At 40.2% G+C, this 26,542-nt stretch overlaps 1 protein-coding gene across 2 annotated transcripts; it reads left to right on the top strand.

Annotated features, from left to right (window-relative positions):
• The first annotated feature begins 1,066 nt into the window (after nt 1–1,066).
• On the top strand, nt 1,067–25,726 carry DAB2 (DAB adaptor protein 2). 2 transcript variants are annotated; one of them, XM_051772356.1, is made up of 15 exons: nt 1,067–1,271; nt 12,996–13,124; nt 14,273–14,412; nt 15,134–15,232; nt 15,526–15,657; nt 17,622–17,702; nt 17,947–17,970; nt 18,239–18,281; nt 18,462–18,520; nt 19,298–19,924; nt 20,771–20,909; nt 21,502–22,070; nt 22,544–22,635; nt 23,436–23,500; nt 24,252–25,726. In XM_051772356.1, the coding sequence occupies exons 2-15, from the start codon at nt 13,022–13,024 to the stop codon at nt 24,278–24,280; spliced, it is 2,202 nt and encodes a 733-aa protein (XP_051628316.1). In that variant the 5' UTR covers nt 1,067–1,271; nt 12,996–13,021; the 3' UTR covers nt 24,281–25,726. The 2 variants fall into 2 exon arrangements, with proteins under 2 accessions (XP_051628316.1, XP_051628317.1); XM_051772357.1 differs by having other exon boundaries at nt 1,068–1,271; nt 21,502–22,032.
• Nucleotides 25,727–26,542: the final 816 nt, after the last annotated feature.

The raw sequence follows: 26,542 nt of genomic DNA, 5'->3' as shown, positions 1-26,542 counted from the left end.
GTTAAAATAAGCACTTCTCAAATGAAAGACAGATACAGGCAAGTGAGACACAACTACTATCTTTTCATCGCCTCAGGTACAGGGAGGAATAGCACACTTCTGTTATTCATAAAAAATGATAGATACCATGCCTTATCTAGGAAAGTGGAGTATCACTTAGGAGCTTTGGATGAGGATGATTGCCAAATGCATTCACCAGTTTTGAACCCCAAACTACTCGGTGGTAAAATAATTCTGTGTTAAATATTTCCTCTTTTGAAAAACTTCAAAATACCTATCAAATGTATTCAACCTGCAGAAAAATGAATATTGCAATATAGGGAAATGTCATAATTTTAAACAGAAATATTTTACACTGTTCTGAGAAAATAAATTTAAAGTTAAATTTACAGTCTTGAGAACGAAAAAAAAAAAGAAAGTTCTGCTACAAGGACAAAAATGTGATTTTTTTACCAGAGTGTCTTTCATACAAGTTGGAAAGCAACTGTACTGCTCTGGGAAACAAAATATGATACATGTTGAAATAAAGATGAGTGAGAAGTACAAAGCTCAGGTCTGGATGTGACCCGCAAACTGAATTGCACTGACCCAATATTTCAGTTCGGTTAGCCACAGATTCGGGGATGATGGAGGAGGGAGAGGGTGGTATTTTGGTTTTGTGGGTGTCAGAGAAAAAAAATGGGGGGAGAAAAAGGGAAAAAAAAAAAAAAAAAAAAAAAAAAGAAAAGCGCTGTTGGTTTGGGCTTTGAATTTTTAGCACCATCACCGCATCCACGTTCGTGAAGGGGACCCGTTTTCTAGAAAAGCGTGCTGGGCCCATTGCTGCCTGAGAAGGACAAGTACCTGTGCCCTGCAAATTGTGGGTGTCACAGGATTCCCTGACACCGCGGAGTCCACCGTTTTCCCACTGCACCCTGCTTCCCTCCCCGCGTGTCCCTCCTGGGGCTCCCGCCCCTCCGTGCCGGGGTTGTGCGGGCCCCGCTGCCTCCCTCTCCCGCAGCAGGGGCAGGAGCCGGCGGCTCGCAAGGAGTTAATGTTGTGAGAACCGACACGTTGAGGGGGAGTAGCCAAGACCAAGCAGCAAAAACATCATAGCGCATTCCTGGGTAGTCCTCAGCTGCCAGCATCTGATTAAAACCATATCGCTCGCTGTGAGTGGCTAACTAATCTGAAGGCGATAGTGCAACAGAATATTTAACCAGGCCCGCGGTCCCAGTCAGGCTACCGGCTACGGTCACTGGATCATGCTCGGAGCGGCACGGATCTAACCCGTAAGAAGCTTTGTGAGCTGGGCTCGGCTCTAGCACAGCCCGGGGAGGCAGAGGGAGGGGAAGAGGGGGGGTGTTGAGAGGGAGAAGGAGCTGTCACAGGGGAAAGAGGGGGCACAGCTTTTCCCAGGAGGACGTGACAGCTGGCGGCTGTGGTAGGGCGGGGATGATACCCTGAGGGGTGAGCGCTAACATGGATGAGGCGCCGGAGGGGCTGCGTGCGGCCGGGCCGGGGCTCGGTTCATCCCCGCTCGCTGCCCGCATCCCGCATCTCCCGCAGGAAGAGGCGCCGGAGGACTCCGCTGCCGGAGAGGCGGCGGCAATGGGGCTGCCCCAGTCTCGGCCCCACTGAGGGTCCGGGGCTGCGCGGGAACGTGTCCCGGCCGAGGCGGGGTGGAAACCGCACGTATCGTGCTCCCGGCTCCGGCAGGACTGGCGGCTGGGGGGAGGCAGGAGCGCAAAGCAAAATAAACGTGCAGTTTCGGTTCTGTGTGTAGAGAAGGAGGAGGATTCAAATCATTAAATATAGTAAAAATTAAATGTATAAACACTAAATTTCACATAAACACCTTTTATGAAAGAATCTCTCTAGCAGCAGAGATTAGCACAGGATGCTGTGAATATAGAATTAGGTTTTGTTTTGGTTTTGCATGGAGTGTCTTTGGTGCGCACCCTCTGTCTGCTGATGAATTTCAGGATGCTACTTCTGCCTATGGTAAATGGGTATAGCTATAGATGTCGTGGATTATCTAGAATGAATCTTCTACCTGGACTGAGAAACTGACTTCTCAGGTGGTGTGCCATGAAGTTAATCATATGGTGGCACTTAAATTGGTGTAGTGTCTGTGCACCGGGTGATGGGATTAATGCAAGTGTTGCTAATACAGCTCATCTTCAGCTGGGTGTCCCTGTAGCAGAGCTTTTACCCCACAGAAAAGTTGAGTCTGATTACCTGAACATTTAGTAGGAAAGCATGCAAATCCACCGGTAAGGTAGGATTAACTTGGTTTTTCTCTTCTTCTTTTGTGAATGGGAAATTGTTTAAATCTTCTCTTAATGAAGCTAGTTTGCCTTAAAAGGCTATATTTTTGCTTCAGAAGTCTTCTAAAAGGCTGCCCAAAATGAACCAAATCTGAGAGCATGCAGGTTTAGATTTACCCACTGTATGCTAAAGAATGGGCATAAGCATGCTTGGGGATGGCAACACCTGTGTAAGTTGACAAAATAGAGATGCAGATTCAATTACAGAAAATTAATTATGAAGCTGTGTATTCCAGTTGGCTGTGAAGTCTTACCAGGCGATGTTAAATTGAAAATATGTCATTGTGTCTGGTAGTGACCTGCTCTGCAGTTATAATGCTAGTGATAGTCCTGTGACTTATGGTACTTCTCATCTCTTGTGCTCTTACATTAAACAAAGCTGTTGGATGAGCACCAGGGGTTGTGCTCAGAACTGTGGGTTGGAAGGATGGGCCAAATGCCAAAAATCTGGCATCAGTTTCTTTTTGCGAAGGTAGAGATGACTGTCAATCTCACATAGGCTTTCTGCTACATTGTTAAGAATTTCTATCAAACTGCAGTACACAATTCACTTGTTCTGAGTAGAGTATTGCTCATCAAAGTACCTGCATAACACTGCAGACCAGTAGCTGCTATGGATATACTTTTATAATTCTTACTTAAGGTCTTTATTTCACAAGCAGATATAAAAAGAAACAGTCTAAGTATAATATATGCAAAGGGTAGATTTTTTGTCTCTGAGGGAAAGCAAATAAATGCAATTAGTGTCAAGGAAGGATGACTCAAGGGCTAATGCTTAAAGAATTAAAGGATGTTTAGAATAAAAACTATAGCTTGAGATACGAAGTAATGAAAGTGCACAATATACAGTGGTCATTGAGTGTTGTTGCCAAACACATAGATTTTTCTCTCCCGTTGATGCTTTCCTTTCCTGGTAAACTTTATACTGCTAGGACATTTGTGTGACCTGCTAGATTAACCCAGTCCTTGGGAATGCCTGTGGACTTTATTCAGCAAGGCTAGCAATATTCTGAGTACTACAGAAGCATGAATTTGCTTGTACAATGAGGCAATAAATTCCACATCCAGAGAAAGCTTCTTCTAGAAACAATGCTGATGGTGCAGATTCTGCTTACTGGATAGACTCTGACAAAATAAATTAAGAGATAGCATGGATGTAAGTTGTAATCTGCAAGAATTTTGGAGAAAAATCTTAGATCTTGCATGTAGACTAATGGATTGTTAGTAGAATCATGATGCTGCCACAGGAGATGGATGGGGGAGATGCTAAGAGGTCTTAGTGAGCTTCTGCTCTGAAACACAACCAGACATAAACTACTACTCCACAGCCTCAGCATGGACTCCACAGAAGCAGAACTTGAGGTTGTGTTAGGAAGATCAAATAGCATAAGGTATCTACGTATCGTAAGCGACAAGACAAACTGACTTTAGAAACCTTATTTTGAGCATTTGGGTTCAAGGGTCTCAGGGCTATAAAGAAGTTGGATGAAGCACAGTGGAAGGTCTAGTCAATAAACAAGAGGTACCAGTTTCAACAGGATTACCTTGTTTACACAAACTGGGCAGCTGAGTGCTGAACAAAGCATCTTCTCCCAGTTAGCGCTTCTCAGCCCTGATTGATGGGGACATAGACCATTCTAGTCTCCCTCACCTGAAAGACTTGTCTTGCATATGCTCTGGAGTGCTTGACGAAGTGTCTCAGCTGAAATGCCTTGCAGATCTTTAATCCCAAATACCTGCAGGAATTTTTAATTAGTTTTGAAAGTTTTTCATACAGCTTCATAGCTGGTGTATGTACACTTAAATCTCAAAGTTCAGACATTACAGGGCCAGTTAAGGACAGATTACTGGCCTTAAAGCTGAATTTCCTGCTGCTCTGTCAGTTCATGTTGCATCCTGAAGCAATAAAATGAGAGGTGAAATACTTGATGAGGATTATCTCTTCAACAGAGCAAGTAAGCCTATGGGTGAAATTTTCTTCCTGGGAAGGGACAAGAGTACTTGGGAGCACTAAGGATGTAGTGCTAGTATTGTAACTTGTGTTTCTACCTTATAGATCTCTTCTGTGTTTTCTCAGAACATGGTTGTTTGTGCTTTGGGGGAAGGCACGAAGGTCACTCTATGAGTAAGGACTAGTTTTCTAGTAGCTTGAATCATAGATCTGTCTGCAAACAACATCTAACCTGTTTGATGGAAGGCAAACTCTTGATCTGACACTTGTTCTTCCATGTTTCTCATGAATGGCGCATTCCTATAACATGCTTTCAAGATCATCATAGAGATGTGAAATTAGAGAAATCCTGGTCAGGATTACTTTATAGGCTGGTTTTAGGAGCAGTAATGTCACTTCTAATAAAGTACTTCTTCTAACATCTATTGTAAGTATGTGTAACTACAATTACCAATAGGGAAACTTACCGCAGAACAGTCATCTGTGAAACTTTACTAGCTGTTTAGTAGGACATCTACTGAAGAAGCTGCAGTGGAGCTCTGAAAATCCTGAGTAATCCTTTCTAATGTCTGATATAAATCTTTCTGTACCACCCTTTTAGATCGGAGACTTGATTAGTCATTCATTGCCTTTCTTTCTGCATATACAAAGGAGAGCTGATGGCCTTTGTAATGACTAACCTTGAAGGCAAGAGTAACCCCTATACTAAGCAGTATGCTTCATAATACCTAACAGGGCTGAAACTGCTGTAGAAGAGCCTATCCTCATTAGGTGCAAGCGGAATTTTCATCAGTCTTCTCATAACACATAATGAACATAATTTGCATCTCTTACAAGAGGCAGCATGGAGTGACTCTTGTGACAGTTACTGTTACTACAATTTATGGAATGAGAGGTACACTCTCTGAGGGCTAGGTGGAGTGTTTTTCAAATACTGCTGAAATGAATATTTAATGATGGGCTTCTTATAGAATAATCAGGCTGGGTAGCAAACTGCAGCACTCAATGGTGTGGCCATGACCACCTAGTTTTAGGTTGCGTGAATACAAGAATAACACAGGAAAATCCTATTTGTCATACAGATACATTTATGAACAGGTAAGAAAACACAGTTCAGCATAAACTGTGCAGAACATATGTAATCTGTCTCAGTACAGCTTGCACACACCCAGACTGTGAAGGGGGATAACTGTGCCAGCAGTGGACAGTTAACAGCATGCAGCTGAAATAACCTATGATAACATCTTCAATATGTGTCAAGTTCCTGCTCTGAGAAGGAGGGGTGAAAAGCATGGCTGTTGGCAAGAGTCCTTTACTATACTAACTAACAAGAAGATCAGAAACAGGCCTTCCAGGCAGGAGGGCCTTAGAAGTGCAGTTGGAAATGAAGTGTTTGATTTGTTGTCCAGTTCAAACTCAGTTGCATCTGAGTAAACACTAGCTGCCTTGAATAACAACTTCTTTGCTTCCAGGTTGTTTGGTATCTTCAGTGAGTCTCAACAAGGAGTATTGATAGAAGATTGAGCTGTAGGCACTGCAGCTACATGGCTTGAGATTCCTCATTCTGTGGGTAGTCAGGTGATACTTTCTTTAGCCATGGCTAGAACAGACTGATGAGCTCTGGCTCAGGTGCACTGATTTATGAGGCTTCAAAACAGGGAATTGGAAAGAATGGTATAGAAGGGTGGCCCCTTAGCATATTGTAAAACATTCTGCCTTTCTGTAAGACTTATAGGAAGAAAACTTTTGTGGATAATACCAGTATATAATTTAATAATAATCTGTGTTACCAAATTAATCACTCTCTATCAAGAAAAGGTATACTGGGATACCTGTCAATTTCTTTCTAAAGGAAGGATCTGGAGTTGAGATGCTGTTATTGCTCATACTAAAAGTGAAGGGGGTCCTTAATCCAAAAAATTAATAGGTTGGAATGCTAGACAGTGAACAGAGATTGGAAAGGTTGGTATCAAGACTCATCGCAAGATGCTGTCTTATTCCTGGAACAACTCGTAATTTGAGATGGTCTAGCTAGATGACTAGACACTACCTTTGGACGCTGAACTTTTTGGCTGAAAAATAACTCAGATTATGACAGTGCTAGTTTCCTTCATCTTGACATCAAGTCTTCAGGGAACCAGGTAGTACTAGCTCATTAAATGCTTTTCACTTGCTAATTTATATTGTTCTAAATTTTTCATCAGCTACAGCTTATTTAAACTGGTCAATACTTCCCCTGAGCCCCCTGTTTTAATATTCCTGCAACAGTTGTATTTACTCCCATGACAAGTGGAAATAAAATCCAAAATAGAGCTACTGTGTTAGCTGGGTTGAGAATTGATTATCTTATCAAAAATCATGTGCTTAAAAGCATAGTAGAATGACAGAAAGTACCAGTCCAGTTGCACCACTTGAACTAAGCAACCTGTTCAGTTCCAGCTGCTAACTTAGTGATATTCTCTTGGCTGTGATTCAAGTGTGCAGAAAACACTTCCGGGAACTAAGTTTAAATCTCTGCATTCTTGCTAAAAACCAAAGAGCTCAGAATAGACTTATGCAGTGATATGATGAGAACAGACTGTTCTGTTCAACTGATGAAACAGCAGTTGGCAAGTTGGCTGAATGGTAAAATGTCTGTGTAGCTTCACAGACATGATCCTGCACCAGCAATGGTACATCTGTAGCTGACATGACTAATTAGTGTACTAAGTCTTTATCAGCTTTGCACTTGGTAATAGGAAAGGGAGCAGAATGAAAGAGGTATTCCCTAATGTGTCCAAGATCATACTTCTGTCTTACCAAGCAGATGAATGCCACCCTTCCCTGTTTCTCATTACTGGTTGTATGTGATGAAGACGGATGGACTATGTTCTGTATCCTGCAATATGTAAGTACTGTTGTAGCTTATTTCAAACAGGTATTCCTGTTGACAGAGGAAGTCCTTAGCAAAAGTCTGCCTTTACACCTCAGCAAAGCGTCAGTGCGCTCTTTTAGGTAAGAAGACAGGGCATAAAGCAAGTTGCACAAAAGATGTTCCCTAAAATAAAATCCTGCTATTCTACTATATTTGTCCAGCAGGTGAGTGCCTAACTTAACTGATATCAAGCAAATTATCTCAGCCATAAATCATGTTTCTACCTACCTACAGCCTAAATAGGACAGTTAAACAGGCTCTTTGAACCAAGGGATGGGTGCATTGCTAATCTAGACCTTACTGAATTGTGGGAATGACAGATAGCTTCGCTTGCCAGGCAGTGAAGTTCAATATCCTTTTCATTATCTCTCTTACAAGACTAACCACAGGACCTTGGGTTAGCCTCTGCAGTGTAAGAACCTGTATTCAGTCACCTTTCTAGCAAGTAATGCTGCTCTTGCATTCCAGACATGAAAAAAACTGGAGGGAAACAGTTCCCAAGCTGTCTGTGAACTTACTTCTACCACTAGCCTTCAAGAAGGTACTTTTTATGTGTAAGTGTGAACATGTCAGATATAACCCACCTGTAGATAAGCCTGTTACTTCTCCTGTATATTAGTTGTTGGGTGTGCTGGTTCCTAAGAGAAAAATTTGATTGTTGTAGTAGAGAAAACAGAGTAATGGTAGTGCTTGCATCAGAACAAACATCTGGAATTTTCCATCAAAATCACTATAATCTCTTGTCACATTACAGAACATTTATTTAACTTGAACTCTTTACACACTGTCAGATACTAGAGCAATGGGTGTTCTAGTAATGAAACAAAACATTTAAGATTATATTTTGACTCCTCAGGATGAATGACCCTGTTTAGAAAGCAAAAGTCAGATTAGCACATTAATGTTTTTGATTTAATAATGCATGCCTAGTGCTTCTCAAGGCTAGTTGGGGTACTATCATTGCAGCAGGAACTAGGCAGAAAATATAGCAGTTGGGAAGTTGTTAGATGCAAATGTCAGTCACTCATACTGGAGCTCTACATAAATACACTGTTATACTTCTAACATGGGGAGAACTCTGCCAGTCAAAATGGTCCATTATTAGTAAATTATCTGGCTTTACATCTTTGACTCTTGCTAGTCATTTTATGTACTGCTGTGTAGCCTTTAGTCTGTTTTCTTAGACTGAAAACTAAAGTTTTGAATTTGCTCAAGTGGAAAGCTTGTCTATATGTCTTCTGAAAATGGGTTTACTGAAATGAGTTTACTATTTATTGAAAACAGGTTTACTTGATGGTTAGAGATATTTCTAAGAATACCTTGTGAAGGTCCTGATACAACCTTCTAACAAGAAGAACTTAACTAACCCTCCAAGAGTGCATGGGGGAGGGAACAACCTGCCTCAGAATCATGTTCAGCACTTGAACTATTGCTGTGCTTCCTCTTAGTACTTCATTCTAACAGGCTGTATCGCACTTGGCAGTAAAAGCTTTTCTTGTCCTCTCCTGGCCTTGCAGATTCTGATTTGAGGTTAATATTTACATGCAATAACTCTTTAAGCTGAATCATGTACTTGCAGGGACAAAGAAGGAGCACAAGCTGTGAAAAGGACAAAGTATGAGCAGATGTTTAGCTTATCTGGCTCTGACTTTTTAGGTGTCCCTAACCTCTTCTCAGATAATCTCTCATCAACATTGAGACATTTGTCTTTGTCTGCTGAGGGGAAAAAATCCTGTCTGTTGAGGTTACTGTTCAGTCCTTACTCCCATGACAGACTACAGCCATAATTAAGATTCTCAATTCCCTTGTGCACAGGACAAAAACATAATCATTAAGGGTATCCACAGTGTTTGCCACCCCTTGCTCAAATAGAGGATATCGGTAAAAGCATCACTAAGGGAAACTAAATGTTGCTCAACAAAATTGTTTGGCATGTTCTTCCAAGTCTTGCTAAGAAACAGGTATTTCAAGGATGACTTGTCATTTCTTACAGCTCTCCCTGTAGAGAGTTCAAAGAAAACACCAAAAGCACGGTATGCCAAAAGTCATAAGACCAGGCTTTCCTAAGGTAGACGTGTGGAAATGAAGTACAGTGCTTGAATTGAGAGTAGCCTGACTTGAGGCAGTATGTAACAGTCATGCTTCAAGCACTGTGTATTAAGGGCCTGACATGGTCTTTCCCTAAGGAGGGATCCTCTCATACTTCAAAGGAGCATCCCTGTAGGAAAGGAGGAAGATTCTACTAGTGGTCTCTTAATAAGACTTTTCTGGAGTAAACTGAAAAGTGGGTGAGAAAAATGCATATGGTGCGTACCTACTGATACAGCTGTGAGTTTGGGGCACTTCTCCCAAGGTGTAAATCTGTAGTCTTTAGGCTTTTGAAACAGTGCATTTAGCATAGTAGTTAAGATGGATCATACAGTTGCATAGTGAGTAATTAAGGTGTGATAGCAATGGACTCATCTACGTGGAGCAGATTCAAACTTCTTTAATTCAACAGTGCTGACATAGTTGCTGTGGAAATGATCTTGTTCTTTACTGTGGCAATATGTCTGAAGGCATGACTGCCCTTGGATCCTTGCATAAAAGCACATGCGTCTCTAATCTTGTTATATTTGCTGGCTGACTCTTTTGAGATGAACTCAAAATTGAAGTGTAATAGAATAATGCTTTACACGTGCAGCCGGAATAAGAAAATACTAAGAAACTGAGTACTTTGAAAGGAAGTCTCTAAGCAATAACAAAATCTACAAACAGAAGATTTTAACTTCATTTTAGTTACTTGCATGTAGAGCACACCAGAACTTCCTGTTAAGACAAACTGAAGTGTTCTTCAGATCTTGCTAAGCTTTGGCTTAGGTCTGAAGCACAGAATCCATATTTAGTTGTGATTGAGACTCCTTTATGGTCAGCAGACTAGAATACTGCTAGCTTAAGCTATGTAATGTTGCCCTCCCTATTCCAGTGAAATTTTAAGGTAAAGCCTGAGGCAGTTTTGTGCTAATCTTGTGGCTTAACTCCCATGTCACGAAGTAGGTATTTAAAATATGACCAGATATTAAGATCAGTTTTGTCTATCCTTGCATTCTTTATTTTCACTAATTCTTTTGCTCCTGAGATGATTCTCAGAGACATTGAGCTCTCCAGAGGTACAACAAATAACTGTCATGTACTGTGAACTCTCACCAGGGGAGATGAACTGTGCCAGATCTCAAATATGAAAGTTTGTCCTGTAAACTGGTCAGAAGGCTCTCACTAATCTAAAATTGAATTTCTAACACTGAAAATGACCTTCGTAGTAAGACGAGGTATTTGCAAGGGTTCAGCCAGACTTGTGTGTAATCCTGCCTGTCTTCTTCCATCTTAGGGTATTTTGCTGTGTGGTTCTAAGTGGTCTGGCTTCCCTAGGAAGGAGGTAGATGCCAATGATGACTAGAGATGCCTAGAGCTTAAAGATGGCAGCTGACCACCTTACAGGTGCCAAAGTAAGGTCTTGCTTGTGCATATTTGCTCCTTCCTAGGTTATTTACTTGTTAATACCTCTTAACTTTGCTTCAGCATGAGATACTGTAGTTGTGTAACACCAGAACTGGGTGTAGCTCTACTTAATTAAATTGAGGAAGCAGGATCACTGGCAGTCAGGACTCATTGCCTCAAGATTGCTGTTTCTTCTTTTCCAGCATAGAGGTGGGCAAAATATCCTGAAGCTATAACTCAGCTTCTTGACAGCAAGTCCTGGCTCTGTCTCTTCTGGGCCCTTTCCTTCTACTCTCTAAACAGTAACTTTCCAAATGGTAGTGGTTAGTTGACTACTGATCCAACCTTAACACTCTTTCCTTTATCTCTATTTCTGAAGGACTTGATAAATCTAGGGAGAGGCTCCCTATGCTTATGTCTAAAGGCCATCTCCACCCAGAACTATACTATCAGGCAAGCTAGTCTAGTTGTAGAGTAGGCTTCATTTTACCTGATTAAAATGCAGTTTTTCAGTAGGTACAATCCGTTTTAGCACTGTTGCGAGTATCCTGCAAAATCCCTGTTGGCTTTATTAAGCCCCTTGATCCTTTGTCAGAATGGGCACACAAGCCACTCTTTCAGTGATAACATTTCTTAAATAACCATGGCTTGCTATATAAACTCTTCCTCTGACACTTATTACTACTCAGAACCACTTGAAACTTTCACAACAACACCTTTGTTCCCTTGCATCAAATGTACCCTAGCTGTGGCCAGATAAGTTGGTTACAGAGAAGAACAGGTATAGCTGACAGATCTTGGCCATATGAGTGCTTTTATCTCTGTTGATTTACTTGAGCAATGCTAAATGCAATTCACAAACTATCTGTTAAGCAGCTAGATCTAATTTTGCTTATATTAACAGCCTAAAGGCCTCTCTCCTGGTTAAATGAAAATGGAGGCTTTCAGAGTGAAATTCTCTCTTTAACATATTGGAATCTGTGTACTTCCTAGTTTAAGAATCAGTTAAGCATTGATATCCATTACTCAGTTAGTGGCAAGCTGGGTGAGTCAGTCTGTAGCTATTGACTTAGTAGTGAATTGAGGAAGAGTGGAAGGCAGGAGTGAGAACAAAACCCTGAAAGTGAATTTCAAGTAATGCATAAAGCACCAACTGTAACTAAGGCAAATGAGAAATAGGCTGTTGAGAATAACAAACTTCTAATGCAAGATGATATACAATGCTCCTGCACTTGTATCTGCAAACACAGTGTGTCTCAAATGCTGGAGAAAAGCAGTGGCTTGATCTGTGGCTTCTTGCCTGGATATAAGGGGAATTAGAGGGTAGCCCAACTACTTAATCAAATAAAAAATTTCTTGACTTCATTCATTACCCTGAAAGTCAAGAGACTAACTGAAGCCATTGCAATATCCCAGACAGAAGATTGATAGCATGGTTTCTGTAGCAGATCTGAATGTCTAGTTCTTTCTGGTTGGTATAGATGATCTTCATAACTCTACAAAGCCACTCTGGATAGTAAGTCAAAGCCAATCTGTTGGTAAGTGTGAATCAGTGCTTCAGCTGTGTAGGAACAAAACATGGTGACGGCAGATTATTTTCTAAATTTGTGTCTCAGAGGCAAAAGGGTTGCGTGGTGTAGAGTGGAGTTCTAAACATCCATAGTTTCTTGTCAACTTGCATGATTTTTTGAAAACTTGAAGGTTACTTGATTAGTGTTAAGATAAGTGTGTGGGGGGGGGTGGTTTGCGGTTTTGTTGTGTTTTTCCTGGAAGAGTCTGTCTACAACCTAAGGAAATTATTTGGTTTTACCTGTTGGGTGGTATAACCTCAGACTTCTGCTAGTTATAGAAAAATGAATAATATCTGCTTGCTTCTTTTGGGTGTTTTGGTGTCATCTTCATGGATGTTTGGAACAGATCCTAGCAAATGTTTCTTGCATTCTCAAATACCCTGCTTCAGAGATGTAGCTGAAGAATAGAGTGGTGTTGAACAAGAATAGAGCAAAATATCTGAGACTCTATAAATAGCTTTAAAGGGTAAAAAAGCTAAATGTTGACAGATTAAACAGGTAGATGCAAATACAGCCTGAATACAGCCTGTTGATGTAGGTCTGTGTGATCCACTGTCTAGGTATTACTGAGGTGAGGGTTCATCACCTAGTGGCCGTAACTTCGTGATCTCTGTAGCCTGCCATGTCAAGGCTTCCTATATGATCACCATAATGCTTTCAGGTCTTAGCAAGCAAATTAAGCTAGACTGATAGGTCTAATAAGAATATTTATTCTTCAAGGTAAAATATAATGTCTGCCTTTTAATAGTTAGTTGCATTTTTTAAAACTACAGAAAACATAACTGGCCACCATTTCATCATGTCTACTGAAGCTGAAACAACTACCACCACCACCACCACCAGCCAGCCTGAACAACAGGCTCCACCAAAAGCACAATCTTCAAAGAAGGAAAAAAAGAAAGGTAAGTAATGCTTACCTCTTGAAAATCTCCTCTATTTAGTGTCCTTAATCTTTTACACTTGCCTAAACCAAGATCACTCTATCACTATAGCTAAATTCACTCTGAGGTTTCAAGCTGACTAGAACAGTGAGTAAATAAGCTAGTATAATGAACCTAACCAGAAGGTAGGCTTTTAGTTTTAAAAGTTTTTTTCTAACCTTAAGTTCTAAAGCTTTCAGTTCCATTTGTTAAATGAGTAATTTGCTGAGCCTGGAAAGTTAGCAAAAGCCCAGAGTCATGAAAGCCTCCTGGGGAGGTGACCAGACCCTGGACCATCAAGGTAGTTATTAATCTGAATCTGAACTTGACTCTTCCACTCCCTCCAGAGAGAGGAGTTTGTGCTGGACACAGATTCTAGTCCAGAGAAGATAGAAAACTCATTCCATGAAAATTATTGTAGATCAGATAATATATTTTCAATAGATTAGATCGTGCAAAGATAATTACCTCCCATAAAAATACATACCTAGGTTCACACTTAAAATATATTGGGCATACAGAGAAGAAAAGCAAGCAGTTCCTACTAGCAGGAACAGCAGAAATAACAAATTAGCTAAAATCCCAAGTGATTAGATTGACAGGAGTATCAGGACTTGTAGACAAATGATGGTACTGATAGAAAGTTCTAGTGTGGGAACTAGGAGATTGTTCTTGCACACCAAGGAGAAATCTGCCTACACCAGAACAAGGAGATAACACCTGAAGGCCTTCTTGAACATCCTGTATGGTCATGGGAAGAACCACTTCTGCTTGTTGTTCTTCCTTAACACCTGTATCTACTTGGCTGTTGCCTACAAATATTTTAGTCTTTTAAACGATGAACAGTTGTTCTGAACCTCCCAGATATTAAGCACTGGGGGCTTTGAACTGAGCCACATTCTGCAAGAGCACTGTGACCTTAAAGGAATAACCATCTTGCAGTGCACACAGGACCGAAAGAGGTAAGGATTGTTAGTCAGCTCTACTCAAGAGAATGTTTTACCATGTACTTATATGGTATATATTTTTTAAAGATCTCAAATCCACAACATAGACATATCCCTTAACAAAGATAAAAAACAACTTTAAAACAAACAAACAGACCCACTAGACCTCTTCTCTGTCTCCAGGGCCAGAAAAGACAGATGAATCTCTCCTGGCTAGATTCAAAGGTGATGGTGTAAGATACAAAGCTAAACTGATTGGCATTGATGATGTCCCAGAGGCAAGAGGAGACAAAATGAGTCAGGATTCAATGATGAAACTGAAGGTAAGGGCTTGAGCTGTCACGTAAGGAATCTGCTCCAGTTAGCTTTCAAAAGGCTAAGGTCACTTTGGCACAGTTTCAAACACAGTTTAATGGTAACATAGTAAGAACAGCGCCATCCTAGATGGATGTTACTTCTAAAGCTGTAATCCCTGTCTCAAAGGACAATGTTTCTCCTATAGCTTGGGAACACTCCTTTGGGTCTGTAGGCATCCAATGTGAATGCTAGTAGCATGGATTTGATCACAAATGGTGAGCTTGGGTTTTGGATGGGGAGAAGGGGAATGCTGTGCAATTTAACACTGACCTCGAAGCACAAATTGACATTCTGTGTCAATGGTGACACCAAGAGATACAGATAAACCAAAAAATAAATGAAACCCTACAGCAACAAAGACTATTACTTGTAGAGTATGGAACACTCACATACCTTCAAAGCAGGCCAGAAAAGCAGGTAAAGATGCTGCCACTGCAGCAGTTTTGTGAACTAAAATAAGTTTTAAAGCTCTAAAATGCTTATAAAGGAGACTAGTTCTGAGTATCACTTCAAACCTATGCAGGCATATGTTGCATGAGGAATGCTGTTCTAACTCTACAGTTGCATGGGAATAACTGAATTAGCACTAATAAGGTCACAGCCATAGGCCCATGAGGAATACAAGGGAACAAGTTAAAGCTCCATCTACAGAAGTCTCATCGGTATTTTGATACTCATCCTCTTTAGGGAATGGCAGTGGCAGCTCGTTCCCAGGGTCAACACAAACAGAAGATCTGGGTAAACATCTCCCTCTCTGGTATCAAGATAATAGATGAGAAAACTGGGGTAAGATATAACACATTTTCTTAATGTGATTCTTAAAACAAGTGAGATACTTGGAAGTTAGACCAATCTGAACTAGATTCCTTGGTGACACTGTGCCCCACTTCCACATATAAAAATTGGCTTGCAAAGTGGGTTGTAATGCTAAAACCTCCTGCCAGAAAGAAAGCTACATCCTATTGTGGTTAGTTAAAGGGTGGGAAATCTGGGACTTGAACTGAAGCCTTTTGACAGAGAATAGCAGCTGTTGTATCTCCTGCAATTTAAACCAATAGTTATTTCTTTCCCAATTCTAGGTTATAGAGCATGAGCATCCAGTAAACAAAATCTCCTTTATTGCTCGGGATGTAACAGACAATCGTGCCTTTGGTTATATATGTGGAGGAGAAGGCCAGCACCAATTTTTTGCCATAAAAACAGCACAGCAGGTATGGATCAGACACCCTCTTCCATTTGCTATGAAAAATGGTATTGTGTAAACATTTAATATGTGATAAGGGCGTAGTGTTTTGCTGGTAATCCTACAAAATTCCTATGGGGAATACCAGCACAGATGGGGAGGAGGACCATAGGAATTGATTGTATCATCACCGGCTTCTGTCTTGTACAGCTTCTTTTTAGTCCAAAATAAAAATGCTCAAGTAGTCTTGCTTACCCTGACTAACAATGCTTAATATGTCCATGTACCATGCAAGTCATTAGTGAGATGAACAGAGCCATTATCATGGGCATCTCTCAGTGAGAATGTGAATTCTTGAGTAAAAGAGACATAGCTTCAATCAGAATTAACAGGAATATAGAACTGCACTAGTCTAGCTCTTGTAGTGCTTTGTCTTGTGCAGAGAAATCACTTACTCAATGGCAAGAGTGATTCTGCGGCCAGTGAATGGCAGGCCTGGTCCTCCTAGAGTTGCATCCGTGAGGGATTCAGATCCTTCTGTGATAGGTTCCTCCCATGCAAAATTCCTGTGTGCAAGGTTTCTCTTGAAAGAAGAGTAGGAGATTCTGTACATAAAGAGTAGTGCAGACAAGCTACTTAAATACTCCTGAGAATCATGTAATATCATAAACAACCTGAGGTTAGGCATCTATTGTTTATTAGCTTGTCATTATATTGTTTTTATAACAGTCACTATAATGATGAATCAAGACTTCAAAGCTAGAAATTTCTTTTACGCATCCCTGCCTGCCCTCCTGGAGAACCTGTTGGCAGCTTCAGACCCACTATAGGTGGGACTGAGTGGCTCTTTTCTGTAGCATGTTATTATTTCACTAGCAAATATAGAAGACCTTCTCCTAAGCCTGTTTCATTAGTTTATAAATGTTCTGTGTTGTACTGGTTTCACTGGAATTGTAGATTAAGTACAAAAGCCTTTTGTATGTACTCTGTAGTCTATTCCCTTATTTCATCATGGCATGCTGCTTACCAGCCTCTAAGCTCAGTCAACCTGTAGACAGCTCTCAACTTGCTTCTAGTTGTTTTTGACACAAGCTTTTCTAGCTGAGAAGGGCTTCTGGAGCTCTAGTCTGCTGCAGCTGTACTCTTTGTTAAAGCTGATAACTTTTTAGATAGCTCTTCCTGCAGTTGCATGTCTAAAACCCTTGATTTAGGAGAGGATGATGTGCAGATGTAAACAGTGAGATCTGTTCAATGGATTCTCTGCTTCAGCCAGTGGTAGTGGCTGAAGAGGGGGACCTGTCCTACTGTAGATGTTGACACAGCTACTGCATACCTAAAGCAAAAGTTCCAAAGCAGTACAGCTGAACCTGCCACCCTCTCAGCAACAACATTCTTATTAATGGATGTGCAGGAAAATCCATACTTTCTAACTCACATTAAACTGTCATCATGACACAGATCCCATTTAAAGCTGGTCTCGGCTTTACACATTTGAGGTGACAATAATCTTGCCTTATGCTGACCTTGCTCATTTGCTATTTGTATGCTTTTTTAAAATAAATGTAGTGTTATCTGTAGAACCTTTCTCTAGATTCAGTGCTAGAGTTTGTAAAAAAAAGACAAGTGCAAAATGTTTTTCCTCTCAGGAGACTGCCAGAAGACTTGGATAAATTTTTGCATTTCTAGGACTTGCCATGAACTTTTGAAGTATTGCACTCCAAGCTTTTTAGCAAAAACATAGCAGGCTTAGCACAAATACAGCCACTTTTCTTGTGGAGTTAACAACTGTTCTAAACTGATTGTACTCCATTTCCCTTAGATTCTGCATAAGCTCTCTTGTATAAAGACTAAAGAGGCCTTTAAACTCTTGGTTTTCCTGCTATCTCAACATAACTCTTGCATCATTTAGGAAAGTTTGACTTGCAGCACAGATTTATTCAGTAGAAGTACAGGGGAAAGTAGTACATGGCCTAAAATCTACATTTTTTTCAGGCTGAGCCTCTAGTTGTTGATCTTAAGGATCTCTTCCAACTAATATATAATATGAAGAAGAAAGAAGAAGAAAATAAAAAGGTGAGTAAAAATATAGCACTGGCATTACTCTGAATAGAAATAAAACTTTCTTCAATTTTTCTGAGTTTTGGGCTCTTCTAAGATTTGACACTGAGGTCTGTCTAAACCCAGGAATACTTGAATTTATTCGTTGCTAGTTGTGCCAGCAGTCTGATTACCTGGGTTTGGTAACCTCCTCCAAAGTGAGAGACTTTTGGTATTCTACATGATATCTTGGTACTAAAAACCTTCTTTTTTTCTTTAGAGTGAAGAAGCAAGTAAGACTGAGGTAAGTCACTCCAACTCAGCCTCTCTTGATTAGGTATGCTGCTACACCACAACTAGCTTTGACTTTCTTTACACTATCAGCATTACGGAGGCAATATCAGAATGCCTAATTACACTGAAATGGGACTAAAAGGGTTGTATGGAACTGAGTAGTCATCTCCTTCGTGCTTCCTCTTTCCATCACTTGCTCTTTAAAACCTGCAAGTCCTTTGCTTGGGGCTAGTTTTGATATTCTAGTTATTGCTGACACGTATATCCCTCTATTACAGAACGGTGGCGAAGCTGATCAAGCTGAAAAAATGAAACTGGTAGGTTAAATTATAGAACTTTATGCTGATGCCGTTAAGGAGTTCTTTACTGGCTGTCTCCATATTGCATGGGAAATGCAGTATTTTTAGATGCATTTACAGTAAATATGCATAATGTTTGATTCTTGCTCTTATAAGAGCTCTAACAGATACCAATTCTTTCAATATTTCTGGCCTCAGGTAGTTGACCAGATGGACTTGTTCGGGGATATGTCAACACCTCCTGATATGAGCAGTCCCACAGTAAGTAGAGTCTAGAATTACTGTCTTGGCTTTTGCTTTGAAAGCAAACTTAGTGCTAGTAATAGGTAATGTTTACTGAGACATCTCTCTAATGATCATTAGTGTATTAGGGGGTAGGGCTATAGAAGTACTCACTTACTAACTAGAGTAACTAACATTATTCTTGTAGGTCTAGCTCAGAATTTGGCCTAATTGCACAAAAGTTTGCATAAACCTTGTCATACCACAGTATGGCCCAAAAATCCTATCACTTTCAATCCTGCACTGTAAGCCACCATCAGCCATGACACAATTGGTGCTGTCAAACCAGCTATAGAGACCAAGTCTTACCCTTCTATTGCGTGCTTGGTGGAGAATTAACATATTTCACTGGCAAGTAGCTCTACAATCTTATTCTGAAATTGAGACTGCAACTTGAAGTCACACTAAGACTGTGTGATTTGACAACTCATCAAAACTAAGAACTAGAATTCAAACAGGGGTTCTTGACTCAAGTGAAAGCCTAGGCATAATTAGTGCTTAATGACACTACATTCACTAGACTGAAGAACAAGTATCTGATATTTAACTATGGGATCTGTAAAAAGGTGCTTTCAGTACTGAGTTTCAGAAAGCAAGTAGCAAGACAGCAGTGCCTGCCTGTGTGGCTTTGAATATTTACTAGTATAATTTATTGGATGCTAGAATGTCTTCTTTTGCAGCTATTTTCCTTGAGCTTTTGCATCGTGCAGCAAATCCTACGTAAAACTAACCTTATTTTTCTCTCTGAACAAATAGGAAGCTAAAGAGATTCTGTTAGTGGATCTTAATTCTGAAATTGAGACCAAACAAACTTTTGCAAAAGAGGATCTCTTCTCGAATGGCATCACAGCCTCTCTTCCACAACCAAAGGCACAGCCACCCTTCTTGCCTGAGAGTTCTTTCTCTGCCAGTCTCAGCTTCTTTCCCACACCTAATCCAGACCCTTTCAGTGATGACCCTTTCACACAACCAGACCAATCTGCACCACCTTCGTTTGATTCTCTAATACCTGATCAGAAGAAGGAAAGTCTGAGTCCCTTGACATCAGTGGGTAATGGTGCTTCAAATGGTAATGCTGACTACTTTGGTAAACAGTTTGACCAGATTTCTAATAGAACTGGCAAACGAGAAGCACTAACAAGCCAGTGGCCACTTGAGAATAAGTCTGCAGCAAGAACTCCAGATGAGGTACCAGACAGAGAACCAGATTTTAAGAAAGTCCCATCAAACCAGTTTATGAACTGTCCTTCTGAAAGATTATCTCTGCAGAATGGAGTAAAGCTGGATTCTGAAAACAATATCCATTTCATGACACATGAGTCTATAACAATTAGCCCACCACCACAGAGTACCAAACCAGGAAGAGGAAGGAGATCTGTCAAGGTGAACAATGTTCAAGTAATTTATGGTGATATGCATGCTTTTACTTGGAGAAGCTGGGTGAAGGAAGCTTTTCTTTCTTCATACTGTTTTACTGGCTAAATAGCTTCACAGCTCATCTGTTTCTTTTCTGCCTGCCACGCTTACTCAAACCTCTCTGCAGCCGTAGTACCTTTTAATATTCATGAATGCTTCATAGTACCTATGGTCACTAAATTCTATACTTTCTTCCTTAATGCTGCCATACTTCCATAAAGGTCTGGTAAGTATGCTGTTAAGCATATTGGCACTTAATATAATGCCTGAACCCTTTATGACAGCAGTATGCCCATTAACCTATGGTTTCATAACAGTGAGCTACTAGTATCAACTTACAGATCAATATACTTTCTGAGTATTTGCCTCTTGAGGGCAATCTCAATGACCTGTCCAATTAGACACAGGGTAGCTCTGGGTCAGCTTTGTTTGTCTTGTACTAAAATGATGCCAAACTCAGTTGCTGGCCTTGCCACAATTGTAGGGGTCACTGCAGACTGAGCAATAGTGTTTAAAGGGGTGGGATGCAGAGGGGAGCTTATTACGATAGCAAATAATTCAGTCATTTCAAGTCCTACTCTTCTGCTGTGACTTGTGACTACTATATATTATACCTAATTAATGCCATGTATCTCCATAGGCATGAACAAAATAGTGATGTTTGAAACTCTTATACTTGGTGTCTAAATGATACATCAAAGCTCCCTGCTCTGCTTTAGATGAAATAAAAGCTTGTAGCTCTGGGCTAGGAAGCCTTGATCGTGCTACATATGTTCTGCCATGGCATCTCACAAAAACTTTTTTTCTTCCTAGACTGCACCGAATGACTTATTTAGCCCAGACTTGTTTCTGCCAACTACAGAGAGGCTTAGCTTGAGCTCAATGCCGCAAACAGGACCTGCACTAACTAGTCCACTGGACTTCTTCACAGCACATTCATTGGCTTGTCTAGGTTAGTTTACAAAGTGAAGGTCTTGCTTCAGTCTGAGCTATCTGTTAACATCAAAACAGGGGTTCTAGTTTTTACTTTATTTCTTGTATAGAGCTGTATCCTCTAATCCTTTAATCTGGCCTAAACTATTTACTTCTGTGAATAGAGGCCTAAACTCTGAATTCTTAACTGGATTGGGGGTTTTTGCTTTAACTCTGACAGTAATTTGCTGCTTCAGGTACCCAAGGCTCAACTGAGCCAAGCAAAACTTGTAAGGCCGGGTAATATTGCTGTAGAGCCTTAATAATCATTTACACAGAAGTAACTATACGGCAAATGCACCTGTCACTTCTGTGCTAGTACTAAGTATGTTCCTCCTTCTGTTATGTCAACCTCAATTTTGTTCTTCCAGCATTGAAATGCAGCAAAGTAAAAAGTTAACCCTCTTCTCCCACCCCTACTTATCCCCAAATGGTTTGATTTGTAAGTGTAAACCAAGAGATTTTTGCAAACAGTACATGAAAATGTTTTGCTGGTACCCTCTGTGGAATTCACACTCCTGCTTGTCGTCTTCAGATGATTGAATTTTTGTGTAACAACAATCTCCCCCCAGGTGGCTTGCCAGTAAATTCATCAGCATGGACTACACAGACACCTTCCTTCACTCAGACTACATCATCAGTCTTTCCTGGGTCTATGATAAGTGCTCAGTCTACAGGATTTACTCAACCACTTGCCTTCGGTACTCAAGCAGTCTCAGGCTGGAACCAATCTGCATCTTTTGGTCCAGCAGCCACTCAATCTTCTGGTCTCTGGCCACAGCCAGCACAAATCCCATCTAGTTCTTGGTCACAGCCATCCAGTGCTGCAAATCCCTTCCAGAGCGGTATGTTTGCATCTTCAACACTACCTACTCCATCACCATCTGTACTGCCCTCCCTGTCAACAACAACCAGCCCACCTCAGCCACCACCCAGAACTCCACCACTGAAGGAGCCATCCAAGAAAGAGAGTGATGCTTTCATTGCTCTGGATCCACTTGGAGATAAAGAGATGAAGGATATCAAGGAAATGTTCAAAGACTTCCAGCTGACAAAGCCACCTGCAGTACCAGCAAGGAGAGGAGAGCAGCAAAGCCTTTCAGGTGCTTCTGGAGCTTTCAGCAATTACTTTAGTTGTAAAGTAGGTATTCCTCAAGATAGTACAGATCATAATGATATGGAAGCTAGTGAGTTGTCTGCTAAAATGCCTGGTAACATTTTTACTTTTTTTTTTCCTTTTCTCCTCTTCTCATTGGGTGGCTGCTCATAGAACCAAACATTTGAGTTAATGGTTAGTGAAGCAGAGGGTTGAAGGACTGTCTCTACTAACAAATTGAAGAATTGATCAACTGCACTGGCTAAACACTGTCTCCTAGTGCCTAAACTACTTGACTAGAACGAGGTGCACTTAAGTGTGTACACTGTTAGAATTTCCCTCTAGCCTAAGTTTAGTGAGTGACAAGCAGGAGTTAAAACTGTGAGGTCACTCAAAGCAAATTCAATATAAGTTTTTTTGTGTTTCTAATTATATGAATTTTGTTGTTGCTATACAAACAGAGCTGAGTACTGGCTAAAGCTGTTAAGTGATTTTAGGAGTCTCTCTGTCTTTCTTAGAACCACCAAAGCCTGTTCCTCGGCGAAGTGCGCTGCCGGCTGATGGTCTGTTTGAAAGTCAAGCTAAAAGAGATCTTTTCAGTCCCTCATCTGTAAGTAGTAAAAAAAAAAACCAGCACCACCACCACAAAAACTCACCCAGAACCTTTCTTCCTCTTAATTACAGGGGTACCTATATTTGAACACTGGCTTAGTTCTGGCTTTAGCAGCCTTACAACAAAAACATTTTGCATGTTTGAGGCTAATATGTAATCTAATAGGAAGCATTTGTTGCAAGGAGGCTAACAAAGTATTATTCCATTTGGCTTGGCTCAATAACCAGTTCCCCAAGCTGCAAGCACTAGCAGAAAGTTCTTCAGTATTGGGAGCTTCTACAAAAATATATAAAATAACGTAGCTGCAGACATATTCCACTTCAATTGTACTTACCTCTTTTTAGAGTAGACTGAGCAGTGTGGATTGTGCAACTCTCTAGCTGAACGTATGGGAGATTCCATGTTCAGTACTCCTTGGGTGAGGAAGTGGCTTCACCACATTATTCCATTTGGGACACAGCACTTGAAGCCCCTGGTGGAAATTCTGAACCAACTCCAGAATCCTGACTATAGACTTCTAGCATTAGAAAGAGATCTCAAGGTGACTCCCCTGTCTCAGCTCTAAAGGACTGTTCAGTAACCACATATGGCTTTTCTGAAAGATATTTTGTCTTTTACTGGGTTAACTGCTAAGACAGCTTAGAGCCCTCTTCTCTTGTTAAAGCAGTACAGTTAATGTCCATTTAACAGAGACTCTAAGGTATTCTTTCCAGGTGTTTGTAACCTGATAAAGCCATGCATAGTAATCTGGTGAAACCTGGAAATCCACTAACAGCTTATTTCTCTTTCCTTAAAAGGAATCTCAGAAACTACATTCTGATCCTTTTGGTGATAATTTTGGCAACCCGTTTGCATAGATCAGGTAAGTCTTCCACTAATAAAACAACTTACATCATTCTCTGAAATTGATTGAGGAAATCTTTGGTAAAGAACTGGCTAAAACTACAGTACTTTAATGGTCTCCAAAGTATGACAAATGGTCCCTGAAAGAATAAGTCTGCTAGAGTGCCTCTGCTCAGACTTGTACACAGCTGCATTTTATCTAAGGCTGGACAGCTTTACTTTCTTAGAAATAAAGACTTTTTTCTTCCACAGACTTAAATCTCAATGCCACAGTAGATCTAGATTTCCTTTCCTTGAGGAAAGTTAATGAGTAAATATGTGCTGTAGATCTCAAAGAGGCTAACTTACTATTTTCAGATATCTGTAGGAGCATGTTAGCATACATGTTAGCATTGCCCTATACATCTTCCTGAAGTTCAGTCACCTAAATAATTGCAGGTTTGGACTCCGGGTGAATCAGAGTAAAATTAGAATAAGGCTGTTATAGGCTTACTCTGATTTTAATCAAAAGCTGTTAGAAGAGCTTTTGTTACTAGAAACTAACATAATTCTAGCTTTTACACCATTGGCTAGAGAACATGTACTGTTGATCCAACAAATCTATTACTCTTCCATACTCTGTCTTCCCCTGAAATACTGTCTAGCTTTTGACAAAAGACAAATGTTGGTATTTATTACTTTAGTTTTGTTCTCAGTGGGTCTAAGCCAGTTTAAAGAATAAGGCTATAGCTTACAGCCATCCTAACACTAATTATTTTCCATCATGCTAGGTGTAACCAGAAAAGGACAAATGGAATAACTGGACCTCTTCTCAGCATGATTTTTCTACATGTTTCACTTTGCTGTCTGTCACTCTTGCTGCTGTTCCATGATGTCTGCAATCTAAAGCATATCCAGGGGGATTAAAGCATGAACACTCAAAGAACATGCTGTGAAGATGATAATTCAGGGCAAAGCAAATGGGGATATTGACTCACGCTGGAAACCCAAATTCATATTGGTGGATGTTAACTTTACTTTAATTCTTTGCAATCTTCTATAGAAGAGTTTAACAGCACTAAGTTGTGTCTTGTAAATATGATCATCATTTTTCTTTTATGTAGCACTTACTGTCCCAAAATATAGGAACTTAATGTACCTGGGGAAGAGGTGTTACCTTCAGCTAAGTGAATTGAATTAGTAGCTAAAACTCCACACCTTAAACAGCTAGGTCTGTTGCCTGTTATCACAGCAGCATCCAGCTGTAAAGTTGAGTGGATGCTACTCATTTCTAATTGGTGACTGGGCACATTGCTTGGTCTCTGAGCCACAAAAATTTAACTGTAGGTAGAGGAAAAGAGTCTAAAACTAGTCTATTTCACTAAAAGTAAAATTATCATTCTGCCATAAATGTTTAATAAAGGGACTGCGGGGTCTGTGACAGCACTGCTCAAGCCCTGAGTACTAGAGGCCTACACTGTAGAGTCAGATAAGCAGAAAAACTTCTTGCAGAACTTTGAGGTAGTTGTGGACACTAACAGTTGTCTTGGTGCTAATATGGCATTTTTCAGGGAGGGAAATCTACTAAGATTACTTTACTATTAAGGTGGCTTGGCAGACAAATGGAACAAGCAGGTAGGCTTCTTGCTTATGTCTCAGTGAATGTTGTTGATGTTGCTCAGTTTGAGTTGTCGCATGGTGTAGTGTAGCATGTTTCCATTATGTTAGAAAGCAAAAAGACAATAATGGCTTCACTCCATGCCTAGACTCCTTGAGAACAGGTGCACCACCTCTTGCCATTAATGTGCGGTAATACTCTTGAAAAACATGTCTTTCCTCAAGAACCTCTTTACTTACAGATTTTTAAATCAGTTAGTTACAACTGACTGTAACAGTTACATTCTTGGCCAGTGGTGATGTATCAGAGGTTTTCTGTTAATACAAAGTATAAACTTGAAATGTTATTGTTAAATCAAATGCCTAAGCAGTTGCTGAACTGCAGAGCTAAGTCAACTTGAATACAGCCTTAGTACCCAATTCAGCCATTCACTCAATTAGTCTTTTATATAAACCTCTCTTGCACTTTCAGCAAATGGAAAAAAAAAAAAAAAAAAAAAAAAAAAAAAAAAAAAAAAGGCAAAATTTTAAGTGTTTGTCTCAAACTGGAAATGTAGAAACTTATGGATGTTACATCATTATATAAAACTGTAGTATCGCAAGTGATGTTACCTAATGACATTAAACAGAAGCAACTCTTCATACCAAATGAACGTGTAGCTCTTTATTCTGTCCTCTATAGCTCTATAGCTTGTGGTGTATTTGACACTGGGAGTTCAGAGCCTGCTAAGAACTGTTCCTCACAGGTTCAAAGGCTGTCTGATGGCAGTGTCTTTCTCCAACTTCCTGCATTGGACTTGTTCAACAAATGCCATGCCACATTAAAAAATGAAATCTCCAACTGATTTAGTAAACTGTCACTAGAACCTTGTCCCATTAGCTGCTCAGCCCGAGCAGCCTGCTACTAAAGATGCTTTCTTGCTCCTTTCTTTAGGACCATGGAATCTGGGTAATTAAATTGCATTGCGTTCAGAAGTTTTATTAATTCAGCCTGTGTTATCCAACTTTGCAGAAGATCTAAACTGATGCTGGGAAAATTTAATTAGAACATGTAACTTATGTTCAAATTATATAACTCCTTTAATAGAAATGGTGATAAAAAGATAAATCCACTAGGAAGCCATTGTTTTAGACTAACTTTCTTATTTTTAATACTATTTGATGGTTAAGGGTTGAAAATAACTCATTGCGAGGGAGTTGGTGTCCAACTTGAAATATAGGTCTTAAGGGGTTTTACACAGAATCAGATTTTTAATTATTATCATTTTTTTCCTTGACCGCATGGCAACATGTAATTTAGTTCCATTAGAAATAAAAAGACAATTGGCTGTCTTAGTGTCTGTGTGAAGGAGTATGTTTACAAGCAGTTGAGTTAAAATTCTAAATCACTGTTTGCTGGTCAAGGAAAAGTTTACAGTCCTACTATGCTGGAATTTTGAAATGGCTGCCAGGATGATCACTCAGA

Source organism: Manacus candei, unplaced genomic scaffold (genome assembly GCF_025592945.1).
Source record: "Manacus candei isolate 608988 ecotype Guabito, Panama unplaced genomic scaffold, ASM2559294v1 h1tg000152l, whole genome shotgun sequence".
NCBI lineage: Eukaryota > Metazoa > Chordata > Aves > Passeriformes > Pipridae > Manacus > Manacus candei.
This window is presented reverse-complemented; position numbering and strand designations above follow the sequence as displayed.